Source organism: Oncorhynchus tshawytscha, linkage group LG23 (assembly GCF_018296145.1).
Source record: "Oncorhynchus tshawytscha isolate Ot180627B linkage group LG23, Otsh_v2.0, whole genome shotgun sequence".
NCBI lineage: Eukaryota > Metazoa > Chordata > Actinopteri > Salmoniformes > Salmonidae > Oncorhynchus > Oncorhynchus tshawytscha.
Genome location: NC_056451.1, coordinates 6,867,409 through 6,895,213, shown reverse-complemented (window position 1 = coordinate 6,895,213; position 27,805 = coordinate 6,867,409). Strand labels below are relative to the sequence as shown.

Sequence of the window (27,805 nt, the reverse complement as noted above, 5' to 3'; positions counted from 1 at the left end):
TTCATTGTACATAGCTTATGCCTGCCCATACCATAACACTACCAGCCACCATGGGGCACTCTGTTCACAAAGTGGACATCGGCAAGCCGCTTGCCCACACAACGCCATACACAGTGTCTGCGGTTGTGAGGCCGGTTGGACGTACTGCCAAATTCTCTAAAACAACATTGGAGGCGTCTTATGGTAGAGAAATTAACATTCAATTATCTGGTAACAGCTCTAGTGGACATTCCTGCAGTCAGCATGCCAATTGCACACTCCCTCAAAACTTGAGACATCTGTGGCATTGCGTTGTGTGCCAAAACTGCACATTTTAGTGGCCTTTTATTGTCCCCAGCAAGAGGTGTACCTGTGTAATGATCATGCTGTTTCATCGGCTTCTTGATATGCCACACCTGTCAAGTGGATGGATTATTTTGTCAAAGGAGAAATGCTGATTTACAGGGATGTCAACACATTTGTGCACAATATTTGAGAGAAAATAAGCTTTTTTTGCATATGGACATTTTCTGGAATATTTTATTTCAGCTCATGCAAAATGGGTCCAACACTTTACATGTTCGTATATATTTTTGTCCCGTGTATGTTTGACGAGGGAATACCAGGAAGGAAATTTGACCTGCGTGCACTGAGCAGCACTAACACCCCCTGCTGCGCTGCGAAGGAAGGTTCTACTGTAGCCAGTACCATAGCTTCGTATTGTATGAGTTCTCGGATAATTTCTCCACTTTGAATTCATTCCTCGTGAGCGCACAGCGCAGTGTCGCATTACAACTGCTGTAGTTATTTAATGTGACATGAATACAAAACGGACCTGATAAAAGGCTTGTTGAACGAGCTGATAAACGTCATTCCCGCACATTTTTCGGTCAATAAGATGCTTGACACACAGTAGCCAAAGTTAGCTCAACTGGCCTGTTTGTTCGGACTGCAACCTATCATCGAAAATTACGGATCCTCCGCCGACTGTCAACCAAGAAGCTGTACGACCCGGACCCGCCAGAGGAGCGTGAAAAAAAAAACAGAAATATCGGAGGTAAGCTATAGCCTGTCTATCCCTGCTTGTAGTATGTCCTTTTATCCCCACCAGCTACTATATATGCTATAATGTATTACTTGTGAGGTTATTCTCATGGCATGATACAGTGTAATGTTATGTTTGTATTTCTCATTTCTTCGACACCATTGTCTAGCTACTAGCGATGGGTCGTTCGCGAACGAGTCAGCTCTAAGAGCCGGCTCTTGTTGGTGAACGTTGGGAGCAGACTCATATATCAGAAGAGCCGAATCTATTTATAATTAAAAAAAAAAAAAAAGATATGAATGATCAAAAGATTTAAATGAATAAAATGAACTAATTCAAAGAACGAATAAATAAATATAATAATGTAGTCCTAAATACTCAAGTGCACACATTCGTTCTGAAAGATCTGCAGATCTTCTGAGCTGGTGGAAGAACAAGGCCTCTGTCTACCCACGGCTTACTAAAGTCATGACAGGGAGACTCTGCATAGTTGCCACATCCGTTACCTCAGAGGGTCTTCTTGAAACAAATAATTACTGAGAGAAGCAACCGCATCAGCCCCTCGAAAGTGAGGCAGCTTGCATTTCTGAATGCAAATCTCTCATGAAAGCAAAATATGGTCAGCATTGCGGTGTGCTGCTGGTTATAGCATGGCAATAAAGAAGAGACAGAAAAGAGGGACCAGTTTAATGTTTTAAGTGGGATGCTACAGTTTTGCACATTGTTATTTATATTTCTTTGATATGGTGCAGTATTATATTATGCTGCTCAGATTGTATTCGTTTTGAATGGTTAGATTTATATCACTTTGTTTATATACATTAAAAAGTTATACTTTAAATGCAAATGTTTAATAGCATTTTTTTCATAACAAACCAATGCATTTTTAATTACATTATGGTTAAGGTAGAGATGGTTTCATTAAAAAATTTAATTAGAATTGTTTTAACACCAGTCATAGTCAAACTATCGCAAACTATTTTGACTTGAAACAATACAAAACATATTTTTTTAAGAGCCGTTTGGGAGCCAAAAGAGCCTGCTCTTTTTGGTGAGCTGAGCCGAACGAGCCGGCTCACTGAAAAGAACCGGAATGACCATCACGTCAAGCCCCAGAAAGTCAACAGCTCGATGTCACTTTAAATGCATTTCATGTTGTCAATTGATTGATCAGCAATGATAGAGCTCAGTCAGCCAGTGAGGTATCCAGCTTTCTTCATAAATGCATCAGTTGCATAGAGCAAAACACAGTCATAGTTCATAGTTCACCCCCCAATTATAATTTCTAATTATTTATGAGTAAAAAATGGGACATGTTTAATTGTGCCGCCCTTTGCGTAAATAATCACTACATCATAGCATATCCTGTTGCAGTTTGCTCTAAGATCCTGGTCTATTGTTCTTTTAATGCAAATAATATCTGATCAAATGTACACAGATAAGAAAGGTGTAACCACATTCCCACCGGTATACTGACACAGGTCCTTATAACAAAGAGGCTGTGCTGTACTTTCTGTACTTCTATTTGCTGTTAATGGGAATCATTGTAAAGCAATAGGATTTACAGTAATCGGCCTTGTGGTCTTTTACAGTTTGTATGCTCTGTTGTTGACTAGTCTACAGTTGGTGCTGTGAATGCATGGGTGATGCCTTCTATTCTGTGTGGTGTACATTTGAGGACACCCCTGTAACTGGTACTCTCCAGTGTCAAGGTGTTGTATCTACAGAATGTTGTATCAACACTTGTCTTTTCACGGGATTCACAACTTACGTGACATTTCTTTTCAGACAGTCGCAAAATGTGATGAGAAAATCAAATCAAATCAAATTGTATTTGTCACATACACATGGTTAGCAGATGTTAATGCGAGTGTAGCGAAATGCTTGTGCTTCTAGTTCCGACAATGCAGTAATAACCAACAAGTAATCTAACTAACAATTCCAAAACTACTGTCTTATACACACAAGTGTAGGGGGATAAAGAATATGTACATAAAGATATATGAATGAGTGATGGTACAGAGCGGCATGGGCAAGATACAGTAGATGGTATCGAGTACAGTATATACATATGAGATGAGTATGTAAACAAAGTGGCATAGTTAAAGTGGCTAGTGATACATGTATTACATAAAGATGCAGTAGATGATATAGAGTACAGTATATACGTATACATATGAAATGAATAATGTAGGGTATGTAAACATTATATTAGGTAGCATTGTTTAAAGTGGCTAGTGATATATTTGACATCATTTCCCATCAGGTGGAGTTCACAGGAGAAGTCGACAATTTGATATGGCGTTTTTGATTCTGTCAACTCTGGGGTAACATCACTTGTGTGTGAATGTAACGACTCTGGCCCTGGTAGAATGGCTGACACTGAAAGTTGACCAAATACATCAGATATCTACAGCTTTAGACTACATTTGAATGAAGATGTCTGTCAATGGGCAATACCTAACATATACATCATCTCATCACATTGCTGATATAAGGAACGATAGCTGGCCACTTGCCATGCTGTTCACAATGGACCAAAATAGAGAGGACCTTTAGCTGTTGAGGTCCATCTTACTAGCAGCAAGTTGAGAAGCATGTCCTCGCAATTTGAGGATGCCTCAGTAATGTTCTGCTATGTATTTTCAAGACAACAGTTGTGTAAATCAAAAGCTCACACAGATATGAACTTTCCGCCTATTTACAGCAAGAAATAAACATACTGATTATAGCGCTGACTGAGGAGGTTTTTTAAGAAATCTCAAGTGGGAACAAAGAGTGATTATATGTACTGCACATGGATCCGACTCCATTGGTGGGAGTGGATGTGAATTCGCTGTGGCGGTTTGCATCCAATAGAGGGACTGTCTCACGTAGACAGACACTGCACTTTCAGTGAGGACACTGCTATGGGGCCCTGTGTTTTCTCACTCTGAGAAAATAAACCACATAACTTTCTCAGCCTTTCAGTTATTAAGTGATTTTATTTGTTTGTTTGGTATTTAATGATTATTGTTGCATTGTCCAATTCAATGTTGGTTTGTCAGCTTCGGTCAGTGTTGAGTTTGCCTCAGAAAATCACAATGACGCAGTCGTTGGTTGAGTTAATTCTTATCTGAGAGTTCCATCATCAATAGACCTAAATCAAGTTACAATGAGCCTATTTGGTATTAAGGCAACTTTAGGAAACATAATAATTATCCTATGATGTCCATGGAACTGTATGGAAGGAAGCTAACACAGTGTATCTTGACTCCAGCAGCAGAGTCCGCTTGGCAATCCATGAACCGCCTCTACAAAGCCACGTCTTGAGGGAAAACTCTGACACTCTGACAATGATGCCCACATTTCAGTGACAGTTGCTGTTGAGAGAGTTGTCTCAGTGGTCCATATAGTTGCCAAATGTGATTCCAGCTGCTTCTGAGGCATCCAGGTCTTAATGATAGAGTAGTTGATTGAGCGGGGTGTGTCTGCTTATATTCTTGCTGCTGTATCGAGTTGCCCAACCATTGTTCGCAACAACTTCTGCCCTTAAATAAAACGAACAGGTGACCGGGCTTCAGCAGCTGTCACTCTTTGCACCAGGGTGGGTGTTTTTGTGTGTCTGCCAGTAGAGGGTACATAATTAGTGTAGATGCTTGTTACAGCCTTTTGGATGTTTAAATCCTAGTGATTAGCCTGGGAAGCACACTCTGTGAGGAGGAGACAGGCAGCTGCCTCTGGTTATCAGTTGGAAGTGGGTCACTGTGCTCTGACTGAAATGGACCCATGATTCATCCCACTTTACTGACACTTATTATTTATTAGGTTACAGTTAACTACACCTGGAATGGGCTACACATATCCTTGCCATTTTACCAGTAAGATAAACCAGTCACACACAATTCAGGGGAGCATCTATTTAAGTTAAAAATGATGATACATGATACAAGAGTTACCTAGTGAATGCCCAGTTTGCCCAGTTTTTGCCCTGGTAATGCGCTACATGGTTTTACCTGTAAGATAAACCAGTCACACAAAATTAAGTGAAGGAAGTGATTATACTCTAGTTACCTAGTGGATGAATGCACAGTTATTGCCCCTATCTTGTTTTGTTTCATTTGACAGGCATTTGAGAGCTTTCAGAAAGGTTTATTCTCAGCCATATGAAACCTGTCCCGAGAGAACCCTTAAAATATATGTTTTTCTTGTTTGTTTAATGAGTTTTAAACAAATTCTTGGTATTACAGTATATGCACTTATACAGCTATAGGCTACGTGTATTAAGTCAACTGTGTATGACTAGGAGATAAAGGTCTTCTGCGGAGAGTACTTTGCAAAATGTCTAATTTCATAATATGCCATACCATCTGTTGACCAGGGTTTAGGTTCCCTTTATTTTTCTAAATGTGGATGCGGGAGCACGCTCTGAATACTGGTCATGAAATGTGCCCGGCAAGAATAAAAGTATATTCCAGAGCCTTCAGGAAATTAGCCCCTGAAGCCAAAAATAACAAGCGCAGTCTGCAATGAAGAAAAGCGAGGGAAGGAGCACCATAGAGGAGTAGCAGGAGGAGGGATCCATTTCAGTACTCACCAAAATAGTAGCAGGGATATACTCTGCGACCACCATGTGCTGCTTGGTGCCGGTGCACCGTTTTTGAAGTCCTCCCAATGTTTAGTCTGTAATTTCCTCCTCACGGCATTCCCCCTCAGATGCTTCTCAAAATGAAAAGTAAATGTTTTGATCCCTACTCACTTAGACCGAAGATCAAATGCCATGGAGAGTGTCCATAGACTGAATAACCTCATCTGCTGGATCATATGAGTCATTCTCAGAATATAGCCAAAATCCCCTTAAGGAATCGTATTTACCCTCCACAGGGGTAAGGAACATGTTAAGATGTTAGGCACTGATTGTGCTATTCTAGAATGGACATTCTCGGGCCACTGATTGGCAGTTGCATTAGGCCCAATAATCAGATCATCTTCTCAACTCTCATGAGCCAATCCACTTGCTGGTCTGGCACCATATGACCATTATACTTTCAATTAGTTTATTTCACAGATTGTTGACATTCAAGGTGAGCCAGAGTGACCTCTTCCCTTCTCTTTATTGGCAGCCCAGTTGTTCAGTCTGTGAAACTTATAAAGCTCTCCAGTAATGTCTTGTAACTTTGTATAATCAAATCAAATTTTATTGGTCGCGTACACGTATTTGCAGATGTTATCGCAGGTGCAGCGAAATCTTCCAACAGTGCAGCTCCAGCAGTGCAGTAATAATACCTAGCAATATGAAACTATACGCACATAATCCAAAAAGTAAAATAAAAATATATAAAAAATATCAGAACGAGCAATGTCAGAGTTATTGGATATGCCCATCTAGTACCGGGTCGGATCCCTCTTTGCCTCCAGAACAGACTAAATTATTCGGGGCCTATAAGGTGTTGGAAACGATTGTTGCTCAAATGATATCAAGGGACCTAAAGTGTGCCAGGAAAACATTCCCCACACCAGTACACCACTGCCACCAGCCTGTACAAGGCATGATGGGTCCATGGACTCATGCTGCTTATGCAAAATCCTGACCATTGAATTGCAACTCCACTTTGTCCCTGTACTGTTGAATATACACTGCAGTGATGATGACCAAATAAAATTATCTTGGGAGGTAATGTGGTCGGCATTTGATGGGGAGGTATTCCAGATCGGAGAACAAAAGGACTTGAGTTCGTGTACGTTACCACAATCACACCATGAGTTGTTAAAGATGAAACAAACCCCTCCGCCTTTCTTCCTGTCTGCGCGATGGATGGAGAACCCCGCTGGCTGAATGGACGGGGACAATATATCTGGAGAGTGCCATGATTCTGTAAAACAGAGTATGTTACACTCCCTGATGTCTCTCTGGAAGGAGATCCTCGCCCTGAACTTGTTTGCTTTATTGTCCAGGGAGGGTATACACGCTAGAGGTCGACCGATTATGATTTTTCAACGCCGATACCAATACTGATTATTGGAGGCCCAAAAAAAGCTGATACCGATTAATCGGCCGATTAAAAAAAATGTATTACAGCAATACTGAATGAACACTTATTTTAACTTAATATAATACATCAATAAAAATCTAATAAATAATGAAACATGTTCAATTTGGTTTAAATAATGCAAAAACAAAGTGTTGTAAAAGTGCAATATGTGCCATGTAAAAAAGCTGTTCCTTGCTCAGAACATGATAACATATGAAAGTTGGTGGTTCCTTTTAACATGAGACTTCAATATTCCAAGGTAGGAGTTTTTAGGTTGTAGTTAATATAGTATTTATAGGACTATTTCTCACCATACCATTTGTATTTCATATACCTTTGACTATTCGATGTTCTATAGGCACTATAGTATTGCCAGTGTAACAGTATAGCTTCCGTCCCTCTCCTCGCCCCTACCTGGGCTCGAACGAGGAACACATCGACAACAGCCGCCCTTGAAGCAGCGTTACCCATGCAGAGCAAGGGGAATAACTACTCCAAGTCTCAGAGCGAGTGATGTTTGAAACGCTATTAGCGCGCACCCCGCTAACTAGCTAGTCATTTCACATCGGTTACACCAGCCATTAGGCTGATAGGCCTAAGTCATAAACAGCGCTGTGCTTGCGAAGAGCTGCTGGAACTACGCACGAAAGTGCTATTCGAATGAATGCTTACGAGTCTGCTGCTGCCTACCATCGCTCAGTCAGACTGCTCCTTCAAATCATAGACTTAATTATAACATAACACACAGAAATACGAGCCTTTAGTCATTAATATGGTCGAATCCGGAAACTGTCATTTCGAAAACAAAACGTTATTTATTTCAGTGAAATACGGAACCGTTCAGTATTTTATCTAACGGGTGGCATCCCTAAGTCTAAATATTCTTGTTACATTGCACAACCTTCAATGTTATGTCATAGTTACATAAAATTCTGGCAAATTAGTTTGCAATGAGCCAGGCTGCCCAAACTGTTGCATATACCCTGACTCTGCGTGCAATGAGCACAAGAGAAGTGACAATTTCACCTGGTTAATAGTGCCTGCTAACCTGCATTTCTTTTAGCTAGATATGCAGGTTTAAAAATATATACTTCTGTGTATTGATTTTAAGAAAGGCATTGGTGTTTATGGTTAGGTACAGTCATCCAACGATTGTGCCTTTTTTTTGCAAATGCACCTTTGTTAAATCATCCCCCAGCATTGCTTCGATTATATGCAACGCAGGACACGCTAGATAAACTAGTAATATCATCAACCATGTGAAGTTATAACTAGTGATTATGATTGATTGATTGTTTTTTATAAGATAAGTATAATGCTAGCTAGCAACTTACCTTTTCTTCTACTGCATTCGCGTAACAGGCAGGCTCCTCGTGGAGTGCAATGAGAGGCAGGTGGTTAGAGTGTTGGACTAGTTAACTGTAAGGTTGCAAGATTGGATCCCCCGAGCTGACAAGGTTAAAATCTGTCGTTCTGCCCCTGAACAAGGCAGTTAACCCACCTTTCCTAGGCCGTCATTGAAAATAAGAATGTGTTCTTAACTGACTTGCCTAGTTAAAAAAAGGTGTAAAAAATATATATTTTTTAAATCGGCAAAATCGGCACCCAAAAATACCGATTGTTATGAAAACATGAAATCGGCCATAATTAATCGGCCATTCCGATTAATCGGTCGACCTCTAATACGCGCCACTTGAGTCTGAGTCAAATGTTTAGACTCATCACTGGAATGAAACAGATTCCTTAATGCAAATGGCTGACTACATGAAACTGGTTTGACTGACTACATGAAACTGGTTATGTTACTTGCTGCAGTATCCACACTGTTCTCCAACAGTTTTTTGGCAGTAATAGTTAGTGTACGCTAGTAGCTTTTTTGCACCTCTTTTAAAGTTGCTTCACTGTACATTTTTGCGCAAAAGCTTTGTCTCTTGGAGGTATCGTTGTCATGGTTTTCTGGAGTCACAGCTCTTTATCTTAATCCCTCTGTTTCTGCAGTGACTGTAGATAATCACTCAGCGGCCTAGCCGTCTGGTTGTAGTTTGCCACATGACACTTCGGTCACAGTGATTTACAGACTTGCACACTTTTTTTCCGTTGACAGCCATTTTGCTCTAAATCTTCAAATATGTTGTGAAGAATCCTTTATCTTGTTAAGTTGTATTAAATTGTGGGTATCTCCTATGTAGTAGGCCTCATTGAAGAATATCAGTTTTTGTACGCAAAAATGAAATCATATTCAATCATGTTTATTAATCCTATGACCAGCACTTTAGCTGATTACATTTCTCCTTGTTCTACTTATTAAATGTTGCCTATGTGGGCCTATTAAAAGGTGGGAGAAATGTTGAAATTGCGTAGATGCTCATGTTCACTGACTCCCCTCTGTTTGTCTGACAGGCTGTTGTCTCAAAGAGGTAGCTTGCAGTGATGTCCAAGGCAATGAAGTCAGCCTCTAAATCTCGCTCCCACTCCCGCTCCAGAAGCAGCTCACGATCCAGATCTCGGAAGCATCGCTACAGGTGGCTAAAAACGTAACTTACTGTAACTGATCTAACTTGCTTACCTACAAATTATGGACCACCTCAAACTAGGACCACCTCAAACTAGGGCATTGTTATGAATTCATATTATTTTGTCTATAAATTGTCAGATTAAGAGGGATGAGGCAACATATTCCACCTTATAAGGACATATGAAATATTTTTTTTCTGTCTATAAATTTCACAAAAGGTCATCACATGCGTAGAGAGCCTGAAGAAGATTTTGAAACAGAAACAAGAGGGGAGGGAACACTTTTTCTGAGAAAGATTGTTTCCGCCTTGTTGTCTATATGGAAAACAACGAGTGATAAATCGAAACGAGATAAGAGTTGCTGACAGCGTCTTGACAGATATGCTACACATAGATTGTAAGAAATGCTTTGGACCCGACAACGGTTGTTGCTATGTTGATTAGTCAAGGTTTTAAATGCTCCTGATTGGTTGCTGACCTCCAACAGATATGTGTGGACTATGCATGCTATGTTTGGGCCTCGATGCATGACCTGTTTCATTTGTCATCACCAACATGTGAAGTTCATAGGAGTATGTCTAATTGGGTGTCAAATGAAAGCTGAGTCATAAATGTGTTACAAAGTATCTATTACCTTATATCATGCTTTATAAAGGGTCCATAAATGTGGCATGACTGTGTGACATAATCACCAATGTCAAAAGTAACATAAATATGTCGAATGTGATATAACCATGTGCTTTATGAAGGGTGTTGGGTCGAAGGATTGGATTACGATCTAAAATAAAGTCATGTTAGTCACAAGACCCCTAATCTCATTCGCAGACCCTTCCATCCAAATGTGCGGAAGTTCTGGAGGACCAACGCATCAAACGTGGCTTTTATTAGTTATGGTTAGATTTAAAATGTAATTTTAAGAAGATAAATTGTGGAAGTGGGCAGGGTTTTGCCATAATATTTTTTTTTTACTGTGTTAGCTAGTGACAATGACAAATAGTTTACTCAGTAAGGTCACTCCTTTAGAATTAAATGGTCAGTCTTATCCCACTTTGAATGGTTGATATCCCAGGCTTATATGTGCTGTGTGTGCAGTAGCCTGGAGACGATGGTACACCAAGAAACACTTATCTTGATGAAAGCTCCCAACCTAAAGAAATTGAAAGTGTCTTTCTTCTGGAGCCAAGTTACATGTTCCTCAGTGCACAAACACGCACACAACAAAAACGAGCCATACCGTGCGGTGTTGGGTCCATCAGGTCTTTGACACATTCACCCACTCCCCCTCTGAAAGATCAGCCACAAAAGGTTGGCACCATTGTAACAGGTTGTAATCAAGCCCTGGTCTCCAGCATGGGAACAGAAGAGGAATACCTGTTGCGGTGGTCTCAGGTTGGACTACTCCAAATAATTTTGGCTCTGACACACACAAAGCACGTGTTAAACAGCTTTGCACACTCTTGGTGTTCTCTCAACCAGTTTCATGAGAAATGCTTTTCTAACAGTCTTGAAGGAGTTCCCACATATGCTGAGCACTTGTTGGCTGTTTTTCCTTCACTCCTTGGTCCAACTCATCCCAAACCATCTCAATTGGGTTGAGGTCGGGTGATTTTTGGAGGCCAGGTCATCTGATGCAGCACTCCATCACTCTCCTTCTTGGTCAAATAGCCCTTACACAGCCTGGAGGTGTGTTTTGGTTCATTGTCCTGTTGAAATACAAATAAAAATCTAATTGTATTTGTCACATGCACTGAATACAACAGTGAAATGCTTACTTACAAGCTTTTAACTAACAATGCAGTTTTAAGAAAAATATGTGTTAAGTAAAAAATAGATAAGTAAAAATAAAAAAAGTCACAAATAATTAAAGAGCAGCAGTAAAATAACAGTAGCGATGCTATATACAGGGAGTACCGGTAAGGAATCAATGTGCGGGGGCACCGGTTAGTCGAGGTAATTGAGGTGATATGTCCATGTACGTAGAATTAAAGTGACTATGCATAGATAATAAACAGAGAATAGCAGCAGCGTATGGGGAGAGGGGGGGGGGTGCATATAGTCTGGGTAGCCATTTGATTAGTTGTTCAGGAGTCTTATGGCTTGGAGGTAGAAGCTGTTGAGAAGCCTTTTGGACCTAGACTTGGCGGTCCGGTACCTCTTGCCATGCGGTAGCAGAGAGAAGAGTATGACTAGGGTGTATGGAGTCTTTTACAATTTCTAGGGCCTTCCCACTAAGCGCAAACTAGATGGGATAGCATATCACTGCAAGATGCTGTGGTAGCCATGCAGGTTAAGTGTGCCTTGAATTGTAAATAAATCACTGATAGTGTCACCAGCAAAGTACCCCCACACCATCACACCTCCTCTATGCTTTATGGTCGGAACAACACATGGAGGGATTATCCGTTCACCTACTCTGTCTCACAAAGAAACGGTGGTTGGAGCCAAAAATCTCAAATTTGTACTCATCAGGCCAAAGGACAGATTTCCACCGGTCTAATGTTCATTCATGTCTTAAAGTAATGAATGACTGTCGTTTTCCTTTGCTTATTTGAGCTAACATAATATGGACTTGGTCTTTTACCAAATAGGGCTATCTTCTGTATATCACCCATAACTTGTCACAACACAACTGATTGGCTCAGACGCATTAAGAAGGAAAGAAATTCCACAAATGAACTTTTAACAAGGCACACCTGTTAACTGAAATGCATTCCATGTGACTACCTCATGAAGCTGGTTGAGAGAATGTCAAGAGTGTGCAAAGCTGCCATCAAGGCAAAAAGTGGCTACATTGAAGAATCTCAAATATAAAATGTATTTTGATTTGTTTAACACTTTTTTGGTTACCACATGATGTTATTTCATAGTTTTCATGTCTTCACTATTATTCTACTATTTAGAAAATAGTAAATATAAAGAAAAACCCTTGAATGAGTTGGTGACTGGTACTGTATATATGGTGTCATTTCTTGGGGTTCTGAATAATATGAAGTGTTGCTGGCCATTTACTCCACCCATTCCATTGGCGGTCACAATACAAATCATTGTATATGGAATACATAATCATCACATGTGCGATTACTGCACTACGGGAAACCCTCTAACCAAACAACAGTGCAGGGCACAAAAAAATTGAAGTTTCTTAGATTTTTCACAGACCTCAAAACGCATCCCCTGATGTGGTTTGAGCATTGTTGTGGACACAGAAAATCTAAGGTTGTTGTTTTTCTATTAAAAAAGTGGGGGAAAAACTGAGGGAAAACTTGAAAATATTGGGGAAATCTGAATCCTGGAAAAACTAAACTGAGAAAATGGAATTAGTTGAAAATTCTAACTGATTTTAAAAGGCCACACCAATGTTTTTTGGCTGTGCGTGACTGCATTTGTGGGAAGTTGAGGTCAGGTCCAATATAGGGAAATAAGTTGGGCCATCCTAGAAATGTTTTAGAATAATGTAATATATCAAGTTTTGCCGATGCTTTTAATGAAAGCGACTTACAGTCATGCTTGAATACATTTTTAAGTATGGGTGGCCCCGGGAATCGAAACCAATATCCTGGCATTGCAATGCTCTACCAAGATGCTTGACAGGGTTATAAATGCTTTAGGAAGCCTCAATTTAATATGATATAGGCGTTTATTAAGCTGTGCTTATGCCACCTTTTATAATGTACAGGTTTATGTCATATTTGACATAGTGGGTTATGTCACATTTGACATTGGGGGTTATGTCACACAGCTATGCCACATTTATGAACCCTTCATAAGGCATGACATATAGTTATAGATTATTTGTAACACATTTATGTAGTGTTTATGAAGGCTTTATGAAGCCTTTATAAGCTGCACGTTATTTAAAGCTGGCATAAGCGAAGGCTTTGATTTCTTGTCAAACATGGAAAAGGGGTCTTGTAAAACGTCTACCAGAAAAAGTCGTAAAAGGTATTAGAAATACATAAAAACACAATAATGTTGAAGTAAAGTACCCCTGCCAAATAATATCAACACTTAACATGTTTTCTGCCTTCAGTAAGTTTAAGAAACATTGCCTTGTGCCTTTAAATTCAGTTACCAATATCCCACATACTCTATCTTTAAGATATTTTCTCATTTCTAATAAGAGGAGAGAGGATAATTAAAATTCACAGAAATAACAAGTAAAGGTAGACCTATCAATTAGTTATAGTGTTTTTACTAATATACACTTTGTTTATGAATGATTAAGCTATTTTAATAGGCTAAAATGGGAAATCATAGTAGTCACAAACCACAGTTGGGTCACCTGCTTACTGTCCTTCCTTCCACTGGAATATGGTTATGTTCAGCTGATAACGGTTTCCTTTCTATCTCTGTCGTCAGGTGGTGGCAAGAGTGTGAAGAGTCGGACAACTCCCCCCCTCTCTCTCCTTCTCTACCTCCAATTAATGTCACCTCTCACAGCTCTTACTGACACCTACCCATGAGCCACCTCTCTTTCCATTTACTGTAACGAGCAGCATCCTCATCCTTCATTTGGCCCAGATCGGACCAAATCTGAACCAATCATAGATATCTATGTTACACAAAATTGGAACGCATTACAGTACAGTAGAACACAGTAGAGTACAGTAAAGTTTAAAAAAGCAGTGTATTGTTCAGTACTCGAGAATAGAGTGGAGTAGAGTTCAGTACAGTACACAGTAGACCACACTAGAGTTGAGTACACTATAATGTATTGTACTGAACTGTACAGTTCCGAATACTGTTCTGAACTGAATTATACTTTACTTTACTAAATTCTACTCTACTTTAATATGCTCTACTCTACTGAACTCTACTGTACTGCACTGGATTCTACTCTACTGTGCTGTGCTGTACTCTACTATACTCTACGGAGCACTACTGTGCTGTACTTTTGATGTCCAAACTTGTGAAACATAGACGTCAATGACTGGTTCAGATTTGGTCCGGTCCGGACCGACCAAATAGGGTCTTGTTTGGTGGCGGAGCTCATTAAAAATAATATGCAAAGGAGGATACTACATATTTCTACCTTTGTGTACCTATTCAGGATACATCACCATGAAGAGAATGACATTCATATCCATAGTTATGCATTTATGTGTAGGTCAGATCAGAGACCCATGATGAAATTCCTTTAACGCAATTCTGTTAATGGGTGTAAATCCACTTCACTTACTGTAGTTCAATAACCAAAATAGATTTTTTCAAAGTCAATGTCACGTATACTCCCTCTCCGGCCTCTAGGTCATCAGGCTGCTGATTATCCTGCACACCTGTCACCATCGTCTCGCGTACCTGCACCTCATGACACTCACCTGGACTCCATCACCTCCTTGATTATCTTCCCAATATCTGTCACCCCCCTGGTTCTTTCCTCAGGTGTCATTGACTCTGTTTTCATGTCGGTGCGTTGTTTGTGTTTCTTGTTGGTTGGTTGGTTTATTAATGAATTAAAACACTCACTCACTCCCTGAACTTGCTTCCCGACTCTCAGCGGACTCGTTACAGTCAAGGTGTCATGTCATAGCTGACACCCCAGTCTTTCTGCAGCTGTCCATGGTGTTATATTTGAGTGTGCTTGGAAGGGGTTACAGTGGTGCTGAAGCATACACTTTCTGATTTCCTGCCTCAACCCATGCATTTTCTGTGCTTTATGTTGAGTTGGCACTCATATTAACTGCAGAGCGATAACAGCTTTCTGATGGACTTACCCAGGGTCTAGTACACTTTATACAAAGGAAATTGATGTGTGTGGGAAAGAGCTCTGGTGCTGTGATGGCACACTTGCCTCAGTGAGACTTGGTTCTTGCCTATTGTAATGAGTTCTCCCACTACTACACAGGCCTTTGACTTGCACCAGAAACTTTTCAGAATGATTTGCATCACTCGCACCTCTCTGATTCGGGAGGGGTTGGGTTAAATGCGGAAGACACATTTCAGTTGAATGCATTCAGTACAACTGACTAGGTATCCCCTTTTCCCTTACTATGATATTGGCATTCCTTAATAGGCTACATGTTCAACATCTACCTAGTGTGTAGTCCTAAATGGAAATTAATCTGTCATTCGGCTGCAATGTTCATTTGCAAAGGAAACTAGTTTGAGTGTGACACCACCGGCCACTCTTGCTGCTGGCAGAATTGTTTTGTGGAGTCTGAAATGCATGGCAGCTCTTCTCCGTGGAGTGGCACTGCATGGCACTATTAAGCCATGGTCTTGAGTTCTATGAGTTCAGAAAAGAGATGGCTTGAACCTGCAAGTCAATGCTGGACCTGGATTGGTCTATCACTGTTTTGTAAGGGATTTCTTCCATTGACGTAGAGGCGGACCAAAGCGCAGCGTGGTTATTTTGATTCATGTTTTAATAAATCACTTCACATGAACAAACTAACAAAAACAAGAAACCCAAAACAGCCCTATCTGGTGCAAAACACAGAGACAGGAACAATCACCCACAAACACACAGTGACACCCAGGCTACCTAAGTATGATTCTCAATCAGAGACAACTAATGACACCTGCCTCTGATTCAGAACCATACTAGGCCGAAACATAGAAATACCCAAATCATAGAAAAACAAACATAGACTGCCCACCCAACTCACGCCCTGACCATACTAAATAATGACGAAATAAAGGTCAGAACGTGACATGTTTACAGTGTATGAAATGTAACCCTCTCGCAGTACAAGACGGCACACGCACAAACATGACTTATTTTAGATGTAAGCATTCCATGAAATGTTCCTTCATGAAAAGTACTGCATTTACCCACAAATCTTTAGCATTTCAAGTGAAATTTAAATCCAATGTAAAGATAGCCTACATTGCTTGGTTTGAAAATGCTGTATTATGTAATATTAGGCCATTTCCATCACAAAACTGTGATTTTAGCTGTCCTAAATCCCTGTATATAGTAGCTGGCTGACTGAATTTCTCCTTTTAGCCTATGTTTCTGGGCAGACTGGCCAGCCAGGGTAATTGGCAAGCCGAGCCCCGTCCTTTTGCTTTGAAGGATTAGACTAGACATTTTTCCCATATGGCCCATGTGACTGCCTCTTTCCACTAGTGCTCAGCATAAGAGATGCAGAGAGTCTTGCTTTCAATGTGAGTGTGCAATGCTGCTCGGTGTACTACCTTCTCTACTCACTCTTTATTCCAATGAAAAAACACACTGGGTGAGTAGTACCGCAGGGCTTTGTTGTTTACTTCAAAGGTTTCCAGATGGCTCTTACTTAGGAGTACTAGATTGTTCTCTCAATGGTGGTTTTCTTTTTCAATTTGGTGTGCTTGTAGTCTAAATGATGTAATTGTAGGTATTTTTCTGTAATGCTGACTGTAGTTTGAATTTCTCCTTGTTATTTGTGCAAGTTATCCATCGTTGCCTGCGTAGGGATATTGACTGCAGTGCAAAGCTGCTGAGCAGTTTGAGATTTTTAATGACTTTTAACTCATGTTATCAAAGGATTCGGACTATTTACCAGGCTATGTATTCTTGGATCGTGCTGATATATGAGTAGTCTCCGATGTATCCTCTTTAAATGAGACTGTTTTCTTTACTGTAGCTAAGATGGACCATATGGGTCAACTTAACCTTAATACTTAGAGGCGATAGATTGTTTAGAAACTGGAGAAACTTTTCTAGTGGTACTGAAGGCTTCTTCTGTTATGCTTTTACTGTCCATGGTGCTATGGAGCCACCATGTGGACTGGGTAGACCTCACAGCCATGTTCTCTAGACAAATCGAGAAGTCTGTTTGTCTCCATTGCTTCCGTTGTGCACCCATGTATTCCCACTTCCCAGCAGTTACATTTTAAGATGTGGTTTGCTACCTCTGTTAATATATTTGTCAGATGCACAGAGATGCGTCAGTGTGCCATGTACATGGGATTATGATGTACTTTACAGAAACAAAACTGCTAAGTACATGAGTATCTGTCACTTTTTATTTTTTTCCCCCTGTAACCAACAGGCACTTGATTATTTTTTAAGCTGTAGACCCAATGTGAACTGGAAACTAAATGTGTTGGCCTAGTTGTTTTTCGAAGGTCTTGGAAGGAGGACAGCATCACTTTCTTAAGCAACACAAACAAATGTATTGCTCAGGCTATAAGGTTGTTTATAGTCTTGAGAAAAACAGCATTGCACACCTTATTCATCAAAGTACTTTTTTTCTAATGATATTTATACAATGGAAGGTGTAATCAGTCATCTTCTCTTTGTCTTCCCTCCCTTTCATCTCTGTATCCCTTCTGCCTTCTCTCTTTCTCCCACTTTCAAAGCTCTAGGTCCCGCACTCGCTCGCGCTCCAGATCTCATTCTCCATCCCACAATAACCGAGAGCGGAACTACCCAAGGGAGTACCAGAATAATAACCGCGAGTTCCGGGGCTACCACCGAGGCTTCCGGAGGCCCTACTACTTCAGAGGCCGAGGGCGTGGCTACTTCCCACGGGGACGCTTCCAGAGGGGTGGTGGAGGCGGCTATAACAACTACCGCCCCAATAACTGGCAGAACTACAGGCAGCACCCCCAACAGCAGCACCCCCAACAGCAGCAACAGCAACAACAACAACAGCAGCAGCAACAACCCCACAGCCCGAGACGGGCACGATCCCGTACCCCTAAAAAGCGCTCTGGTAGCCCTCATTCCCACAGCCACTCCAAGTACTCGGACCGCTCTTCCTCGCCCCGATCCCGGCGCTCCTACCACTCCTCTTCCTCACATTCCTCCTCTCCCACACGCAGGTCGGGCTCTGGGTCGGCTACGCAGAACCCTAAGGATGTCAAGGAGGAGCGTTCTGCCTCCAAGGAGGTCCAGAAGAAAGGAGTAGGAGGAGGAGGACATGGTGAGCCTGTGGAGATCACAGGGGGGTCTGCAGGGCCTGATGGGGGCGCCAGTGGGGACAGGCCCAAGGCTAACTGGCAGGGCGTGACGGATCACAGCAACAGCACCAGCCCCAAGGGGTCAAGTCCTCAGGTGCGCTCAGCTGTTATCATTGGTCAGGGCGCTCCAGCTTCGACCCTGTCTAGTCTCTCTCCTAAAAGCACTAATGCTAATGGCCCCAATTCCAATGGTGCCCCCTCATGGCAGATACAGACGGTGGTCAGTTCACCTTCCACCAAAAGCCCTTCTCAGAATAGCCCCACACCTGTGTTCTCTGGCTTTGGCTTCTTCTCTAAAGACGACAACCTGGCAGGAGATAAAGCAGCTATCTCTTCAGTGTTCAAAAGGTAATACAATTATTTGTCTCCTGTTCTCTTTGCCACTTCTGAAATATCTTTAGAAGTGAAAGGTTAACACACACACTACCATGTTTTTCTCATTTTTGGTGCAAGAATTTACTGCCCCCAAGTTCACGTTGTAGCACATGATTATTGTCAACATTTTGGTCAAAGTCCCTTTTCATGGCTAGGAAATATCTGTCATATTTATTGACACCTTTCATTTAGTGAGGTTAGTAGATAGTTGTAATGTGCCAATTGTATTGAGTCTTTTTTAAAATTTGTATTTAGAATTCATGGTTCTTTCCCAATGCGTCATGCACCACATAGAATAATTTGTCCCTGGTATTTGTTCTTGGCCCTAAGCCCTTGGTGGTCGTCGTCATAGCATGCTGAAACAGGAGTTTGTAAGTTGAGAAGGCATTACAGGCCCTTGGGAGTTTTGAGATGTGTGTGTTTTCTTGGCCAGTCAACGCTGCACTAACCATGACAAATCCCTCATGGCTTGGGCCTTTGAAGAAGGGAGATCTTTTGCTGGCCGTCATATTCTATGTTTATAACTTTATCCTCCATTACCCCAAGTCTTCCATTTTTACCTACACCATTGACAAGCATCCTTATTTATTTCGCATGGTTTTGTAATAAAGTTGCAGGGCACTCACCTGAACTGTTGTTCAAGATGCATTTAAACACAGTTGTTTCTCTTTCTCTCTTCGCCATTGTCTAGGTTCTTGGAAGAGCACAATCATAAGAAAACGCAGTCCAGTTGGGAGAATGGCAGAGAGATGAAAACCAATGGTGGGGATGTGGAGTGGGAGAAAGGGAATGGCATGAAGGCCTCTGGGGGTATCTTTGACAGAGAGCCCGACAAAGGGGAGAATGAGAAGTACAAGGAAGACTTTGACGATGAGGGGAATGTGTCGTTGAACCGCTTCTTGAAAGCCTCCCCTTTCTTTTCCTGCGATGGCGAGGAAGAGGAGTTGATACCCAAGCCCCATCCCAAGGTGCTCCGCAAAGAGCATGACCGGGAGGACGATGAGTCGCCCAAGCCAAAGAGCAAAGTCACCCTCTCGGCCTGCGAGCTATTTGAGGAGCGCTTCGGCAAGTGGGAGGACCTGGCCTACTTGCAGGTTGCTGCCAAAGATGATGATCTTGATGCCATGGCGGAGGAGATTTACCGCAGCCGGAAGCAGGAGAAGGCTGCGGCCATAGCTGCGGCCCTGGCCAAGAGAGAGGCCATAGCGGGCATGCTCAGAGGCTTCTCCCCGGAGAACGTCAGCAAAGACAGGAGGAAGGAGAAAGCTGCCTCCAGCCCATCCCCCACACCCGCACCACGGAGGAACTCTGACCGAGAGATGTTCATGGTCAGGGGGGAGGACTCTCCCCCAAGGGCCTCTGAGAAAAGAGGAGCAGAGTTCAGTGTCAGAATGGATTCTCTCAGAGATGAGGTGGCAAGGTAAGCAGTATGCACCATCACGACATAGATTCACACAGAGGACTCTGATGCCTTATCGCCTTGGATAGGTTTCAATCTCCATTAGCAGGAAGCCATGAATCATGAGACACACTCTTTGGCTCAGGCCTGGGCCATGTTTTATAGCCTCTTTGAGTCATAGTTCTATGAAACCATGAGCTTTATCAAAATGAATAAAGATGTGTGCTGTGACAAATGAGATAAAAGGTGAAACATAAAATGACATTTTTGTTGTTGTTGTTTTGTCTCTTTCCCCAGCTCCTCTGGTGTTATGGTTGGTGAGCGACGATTATCACGGGATCTTGTGCATCCTACTAAAAAGGAGCAGGAGTTTCGCTCTTTCTTCCAGCACATTCAGGCCACACAGTTACAAAGGAGTCCCTCAGAGCTGTTTGCACAGCACATTGTCACCATTGTCCACTACATAAAAGGTGACTGACCTCTCTCACCCCTGATCCTTTGCAACTGACCAGTCTCTCTGCTAGCTGGGCTTTAACACAGGTGCAAGTTAAGGTGCAATTGCAATATCAAAAGGTTTATATAGCCTATACAATATATCAGTAAATAGGTCAATCTGAAAAGGGTTGCCAAATGCTTGTGAAATAGCTTGGCCAGTATGCCTATCTAGCCCTGCAATCCCGTGTGGGAATGATTATGGAGAAATATTGCTGTACACCAAAAAAACATGGAGTCGTTTTTTCAGGCACAAATGTTATCTAATGGAATTTGGTTTCGAGAAGTTTTCCAAAAATGTTCTTCATTGCTATGAAACATTTGCATGGGTATTTTACCGTTTATGATCCTATGAGGCTAATAAACTCACACTAAAATATATATATAACCTTTGATACAGCTGAAAATATTGTTTCTATGGTACAAGCTAACACTGCGTAACTTATGAATTTAAAGTAATAAAAAAGTGCATTGGCACAGCATGTACTGTCATATCTGTTGTGTAACAAGTTCTGGTTCCTGTTGATTACAGCACAGCACTTTCCATCCAACGGAATTACTCTAAATGAGCGATTTGCAATGTACCAAAGAAGAGCTGCTCAAAAGGAAATGATGAAGCCAAGAAAGAGCCCAGAGATACACAGGTAGAGTCTCCATTCTGAGCGACCATCTCACCTTCAGTGTGCTGTGGCATCACCTTTTGTTTATCAAAGCTTGCAAAGGTATTTGTCTTGCCTTTTGTCAATCAGTGCACGTTCACTGGTGGTCTTGTTTGCTATGTGATATCCTGGAGTCATCCGGGTCTATACATTGCTCGTAGACAATTCATTTTAGTCCTCATCTGATCATCACTGAAAATAAGAATAATTCCTTGCAGTCATTTCAGTACTCACCTGAGCAGCACAGACGTGAAACTAAGAGTAATTCTTGGCAGTCATTTCAGTCCTCATCTGAACAGCACTGACCTAAAAATGTTTTAGAGTAATCCCTTGCTTATGTTGTATTTGCCACCTGAGCTGTGGCAAAGTTAGACATTGTGTTTCTCTCTTGCAGGATAATTGATGTTTCTCTCAGTGCTTTTAAGAAACACTCTCACCTGTTTGAGGGGATGAAAAGCTCCGGGGATGGCAGTTACAAGGTGACTGAACATTTTGAAATATGAAGTATTTTGGGAAAACTGACAAAACAACAGCGAGCGAGCGAGCCAGCCATCCACCTTTAGACTGCGTTCTCTGTCTAAGCCTGTGCTTTTCTTTGAAGGGAGATGCATAACGTCTAAAAGCAAAGCAAATGCAAAACGAGGCACATTCAATTTGTTGTGTGTTATATACTCCCCCTCCACGTATGATGATTTGGTTATACTGTGGGTACAAGCCTGCCTGAGGCCATTGAGTCGAAAAACATGAGGGGTCAGAAATGGAAACGGCCAATTGCTCCTGTGTCCAAGCCATTCAAAGGACTCTAAAACAAATGTCATAGTAAGTATTATTCTTCAACAAATAAGGGGAAATATAGTCAAAAGCAAAAACCTGTTGTACTTGTAGAGTGCTTATACAGTCTCTAGCCCTACTTATAACTTCGGTCATTTGATGACATCTGACTGAGACCATTTTGCGGTATGGCTACATTGAACTCTCTTCAAAACGGAAACATTTTAGGGGAATAAAACAGTGTGAAAGTCAATGAACTCAGCTCCTTCAGGAGTTTGAAACCGCATTATGTTCAGTTGTGTTGCAGAGGTTCAACATTGTGTTGTGCAGACCTGGTACACCGAACAAAAATATAAACGCAACATGCAACAATTTTGTAGATTTTACTGAGTTATAGTTCATATAAGGAAATCAGTCAATTGAAATAAATGAATTAGGCCCTAATCTACGAATTTCACATGACAGGGAATACAGATATGCATCTGTTGGTCACAGATATACTATATATACAGAATAACTGATCGTCTGGAGCTTAATAAAATGGGTTTCCAGGGAAGAACTGGGACATTTTCAGCTTCCGGGAATTGTGTACGGATTATGCTGAAACGCGAGGTGATGGTGGCGGATGAATTGTACGACAATGGGCCTCAGGATCTTGTCACGGTATCTCTGCATTCAAATTGCCATCAATAAAATGCAGTCGTGTTTGTTGTCTGTAGCTTATTCCTGCCCATACCATAACCCCACCATCACCATGGGGCACTCTGTTCACAACATTGACATCAGCAAATAACTCGTACACATGACGCCTTACATGCCTTTTGCCATCTGCCCGGTACAGTTGAAACCGGGATTCATCTGTGAAGAGCACAATTCTCCAGCTTGTCAGTGGCAATATGAGTATATTCCCTCTGAAGTCGGTTACGACGCCGAATTGCAGTCAGGTCAAGACCCTGGTGAGGACAACAAGCATACAGATGAGCTTCCCTGAGATGTTTTCTGACAGTTTGTGCAGACATTCTTTGGTTGTGCAAACCCACAGTTTCATCAGCTGTTCGGGTGGCAGGTCTCAAACGATCTCGCAGGTGAAGAAGCCGAATGTGGAAGTCCTCTGTGCTGCCGTGGTTACACGTGGTCTGCAGTTGTGAGGCCGGTTGGATGTACTCTAACACGACATTGGAGACGGCTTATGGTAGAGAAATGAACATTCATTTTCTGGCAATAGTGAACATTCACTTTCTGGCAATAGCTATGGTGGACATTCCTGCTGTCAGCATGCCAATTGCACGCCCTCAAAACTTGAGACATCTGTGGCTTTGTGTTGTGTGACAAAACTGCACATTTTAGAGTGGCCTTTCATTGTCCCCCGCACAAGTGTACATGTGTAATGATCATGCTATTTAATCAACTTCTTGATATGCCACACCTGTCAGGTGGATAGATTATCTTGGAAAAGGAGAAATGCTCACTAACATGGATGTAAACACGTGTGCAAATCATTGGAAAGAAATATGTTTTTTGTACGTATACAAGATTTCTGGGATATTTTATTTCAGCTCATGAAACATGGGATCAACACTTTACATGTTGCGTTTTGATTTGTGTTCAGTGTAGTTCCAGAATGGTCTGTTTTCACTTATGCCGGTCAAATGTTACACAGCAGCCGTTAAACGGGCCGTTCCCAGAGTTTGTTGGTTAGTTATGGTCTTGTAACAGTTCTCCCGGCCCCTCGCATGCAGTGTGCAAACAAGTTTGATTGCAGACTGACAGCACATCTCAATGCTAACCCATAGCATGTCCATGTCTTTGTGTTGTTTTTATTATTTTTCCTGCACAGGACGAAGGTAAAAAAATGAAGGGTGACTCAATGGACCTTCGTCTGGATATTGAGCGCCGTAAAAAATATTCTACCCGGGAGAGAGATTATAAACAGGACGGGGGGAGAGATTCAGGAGACTCCCCAGAGGCTAGCATGGAGAGGTCCGCTGAGAAATCCTCCAAGCACCACAAGAAGTCCAAGTATGTTCAACCAACTCACACTCTATAGCAGTGGTTCTCAAACTTCTCATCGGGGCCCCCAACAGTTCCATGTATTTTATTTATTACATGGCTAGCACACCTGATTCAACTTGTCAACTAATTATCACGCCTTTGACAATGTGAATCAGGTGAGTTAGTTCAGAGCTACAACAAAACTGTGAAAGGTCTGATGGTCCCTGAGAGTTTTTAGAACCACTTCTCTATCACAAGCATCACAATCACTTTACTTTACCACATTTACTTTACAAGTCATGTACATATCTGCAACTAGCCAGGGTCTTACAAGACAAGCAATGGAGCTAACAATGAACTGAATTTTTAAGTTATTTTGGTCCCTCAACCTTAAGCTCTTCCTCCAGGAAAAACAAGAAGAAGCAATCTCGCTCTCGCTCCTCCTCTTCATCTGCCGAATCTCATAGGGGAGGAGACTATCCCCACAAGGAGCCTGAGCTCAAAGACGAGGGCTTTAACAAGGCCAGGCTGGGGCCTCGGGGGGACTATGGCAGCCCCATGGAGAGGGGACGAGGACGCGGAGGCTTTGTAAGTTTGCTCATGGACGTGCACTCATATTAATTTTGGAAAGTAAAGGATCTGATAAAGAATAGAATCATCAAGAGAACAAGACAAAGTACCACCACAACTAACCTGAAAAGAAAACCCCATTTGAAATCGAAAAAATATGCAATGATAGCAGTTTATTTTCTTCTTTGGCTTTGCACTTGGAAAGATTTTTCTGGGAAATCAAACTCATGGATAGTTATTTTAATTTGTGCAATAAATGTCTTGTTTTTGTGATCTGGGTTCTCTGTGTTTGACTCATGTTGCAGCAATTTAGAATAAGAGGAAGGGGCTGGAACAGGGGAAATTACCAGGAAAACAATGCCAACGGTAATCCCCCTAACATGGGCATACCAGTTCACCCCAAGAATGTGGACTGGGACCCGGAGTACACCCCCAAGAGCCGAAAATACTACTTGGTAGGTTTGTACCCATGCCATTATAAATATATCTTTGTTTCCTCTTGCCTATATATACAATTCCATACTCAAATGAATTCATTACTCAAATCAAATCAGTGAATTCACCAAATTCACAGCTCCTTTGAACTTGCTTATAATGGTACTACCTTCAAGCTCACTTCAAGATATTAACTCTTTCTCTCTTTTCCTGTCTTTCCATTTCTCCTTCAGCATGATGACAGGGAGGGCGAGAGGAAGTGGGTGGACAACCGAGGACGGGGGAACTTCCTGCGTGGCAGCAGGGGCCGTTTCATTATCCGGAAGGCCAGCGTTGGCCCACCCAACAACCACACCAACAACAACAACAGCAGCCCCAAGTGGACACATGACAAGTTCCAGGTCAACGGGGGGGAGGAGGAGGGCGAGCCCCAGGAGGAGGAAACGGAGCAGGACCACAAAGACCAGGAGAAGTCTGAAGACATGGAAAACACTGAGCAGTGAGGGAGCTCAGGGAGAGTGAAACATTGTACCAACACAGTGGCAATGTTCTATTGTCTCAAGTCATCTGGGTCGTGTTCAAATGGATGAAAACAGACTGAAACAGGGGAGGAAAGGACTACCTGGACTTGTCCAGTAACGGACACTGTCCAATAAGAAACTACTACTACTACCAAATGGCCGGACTTTGGGGAGAGTTGCCCGTGCACAAATACACACATTAGGAATCAATCAGGACTCTCTTTGACACAATATCTTTACGCAACATTATGTTATACTTTTGTCAGGGTATAGCTAACTTGTGTTTTATCTGCTTATAGTAGAAACACTGTTAGACAGTGAACTTTTGTGTTGGAATAGGAATTATACATAACCAACCTCTGCGCTTGATATGTTAGCACTATGAACAGTGCATTGTGGGGTGTTGTGCCTCTTAGTACAGGGCTGATGCAACATTGCATAACACTTTTTTTTATATCTTGATGCAAGAATGTCACACCTTTTTGCAGAGCATGACAAGAGGATATTTTTGTGCCATAGATTTGTTCAAATATGTCAGACACATATTTATCTAATTAAATTCATTTTGAGGCCAAACCGATTAATACTATACTAGAAGATAAACATTTTATTTATTTATTATATAGTAGTAATAAATCATACACTATTATACAGTAGATCTATTTTTAGATTCAAATACGTAACCTGCATGTTCAACTACGTGACATACCTAGTTGTTTTCAAATGCGTAGCATTCAACTACGTAACATTCAACTTTGTAGCCTGGTAGAATCTAAAAACATGCTAAAGTACAGCTAGAGGCAATCAAATCCCCTTTTTACATGACAACTGGGCCAGTTTCTAATGGTCTATATGGTTTAGATCGTATGGTTTATAGTGGTCTTGCTAGTCCAGCATCTTGCAAATGACCCCTCTGACAATGGGACCAAATCGGGTCAAAGGTTATATTCTACAGACCTGCATTGTGGAGTGAAACAAGAGGCTGAGCAGTGGTGGAAAAAGTACCCAATCGTCATACTTGAGTAAAAGTTGAGTCTCCCAGTAAAATTCTACTTGAGTAGAAATCTAAAAGCATTTGATTTTAAATATACTTAAGTATCAAAAGTTAATTTAAAAATATATATATACTTTAAAAGTATAAATCATTTAAAATTCCTTATATTAATCAAACCAGACAGCACTATTTTCTTGTTTTTTAAATTTATGGACAGCCAGGGGCACACTCCAACACTCAGACAAAATGTGTTCTATGAGTCCGCCAGATCAGCGGCAATAGGGTTGACCAAGGACGTTCTTTTGATAAGTGCGTGAATTGGTCCATTTTCCTGTCCTGCTAAGCATTCAAAATGTAAAGAGTACTTTTGGGTGTCAGGGAAAATGTGTGGTGTAAAAAGTACATTGTTTTCTTTAGGAATGTAGTGAAGTCAAAATTATAAATAGTAAAGTACAGATACCCCAAAAAAACAAATACTTTAAAGTACTACCTAAATACTTTACACCACTGGCAAACAGAGACTGTTAAATAAAATGAATTGGCATACCCTGTCTGCAAAGTCACAATAGGCTACCTGGATGTTTGTTATCTTGTCTAGTTTGTTGAGAATCCTGTATTGGATTGTTATATCTTGTACATTTCAGAACTGTTAACTTGGTCTTGGGTTGGGTGTGTACTACTTATTAATGTCTCACCATTGGAAGTCTGTGCCTCAGAAATACCTGTGCAAAGTCATTCAACTTTTGATTAGACGACACAATTTGTAATCATTTGTAGTAATTAATGCTTCCTTTGTATATTAAGAAAAATTGGTGATTGGTTAGATCATGGCACACTCAATGCTTTGATGTGATAGGTTTTCTTCAATGAATGGGGACTTTCCCCCTTGTGTAACGTCTATGTTAAGTTTGGATTGCAGAGTAGACTGTGTGGGGTGCACTCTTTAATGTGCATGATAAACATTGTGGTTGACACATTCATGTTCAATTCTATGTGGTTGGGGGCAATAACGTTTTTAAATGGTTCCTGTAGCCAATGTTTTCCAGATGTAAATTAAAAAGAACTTTGGTTAATTTAACATCTGTTAAATGTAATTCTGTGTTGCTGATTTTATGTACAGTATCTTTATTCAATAAGGAGTTGAAAATCTAACATTTAC

General features: G+C 41.3%; 1 protein-coding gene across 5 annotated transcripts; it reads left to right on the top strand.

Annotated features, from left to right (window-relative positions):
* Positions 1-654: 654 nt before the first annotated feature.
* On the top strand, positions 655-26,737 carry LOC112246063 (thyroid hormone receptor-associated protein 3). 5 transcript variants are annotated; one of them, XM_024414326.2, is made up of 11 exons: positions 655-1,036; positions 9,436-9,557; positions 17,836-18,786; positions 19,505-20,233; positions 20,510-20,682; positions 21,237-21,348; positions 21,758-21,842; positions 23,972-24,153; positions 24,522-24,714; positions 25,002-25,155; positions 25,365-25,505. In XM_024414326.2, exons 2-11 carry the CDS (start codon positions 9,466-9,468, stop codon positions 25,367-25,369), a joined length of 2,676 nt encoding a protein of 891 aa, XP_024270094.1. In that variant the 5' UTR covers positions 655-1,036; positions 9,436-9,465; the 3' UTR covers positions 25,370-25,505. The 5 variants fall into 5 exon arrangements, with proteins under 5 accessions (XP_024270094.1, XP_024270091.1, XP_024270095.1 ...); XM_024414323.2 differs by having other exon boundaries at positions 656-1,036; positions 25,002-25,151; positions 25,365-26,737; XM_024414327.2 differs by having other exon boundaries at positions 656-1,036; positions 24,534-24,714; positions 25,365-25,588.
* Positions 26,738-27,805: the final 1,068 nt, after the last annotated feature.

Bases quoted from the DNA above. Each gene is read 5' to 3' on its own strand.
- LOC112246063 (XM_024414323.2), top strand. From the start codon at position 9,466: ATGTCCAAGGCAATGAAGTCAGCCTCTAAATCTCGCTCCCACTCCCGC. The intron at 21,349-21,757 runs GTAGAGTCTCCA...TCTCTCTTGCAG, and splicing joins AAGAGCCCAGAGATACACAG to GATAATTGATGTTTCTCTCA. The intron at 25,152-25,364 runs GTAGGTTTGTAC...TTTCTCCTTCAG, and splicing joins AGAGCCGAAAATACTACTTG to CATGATGACAGGGAGGGCGA.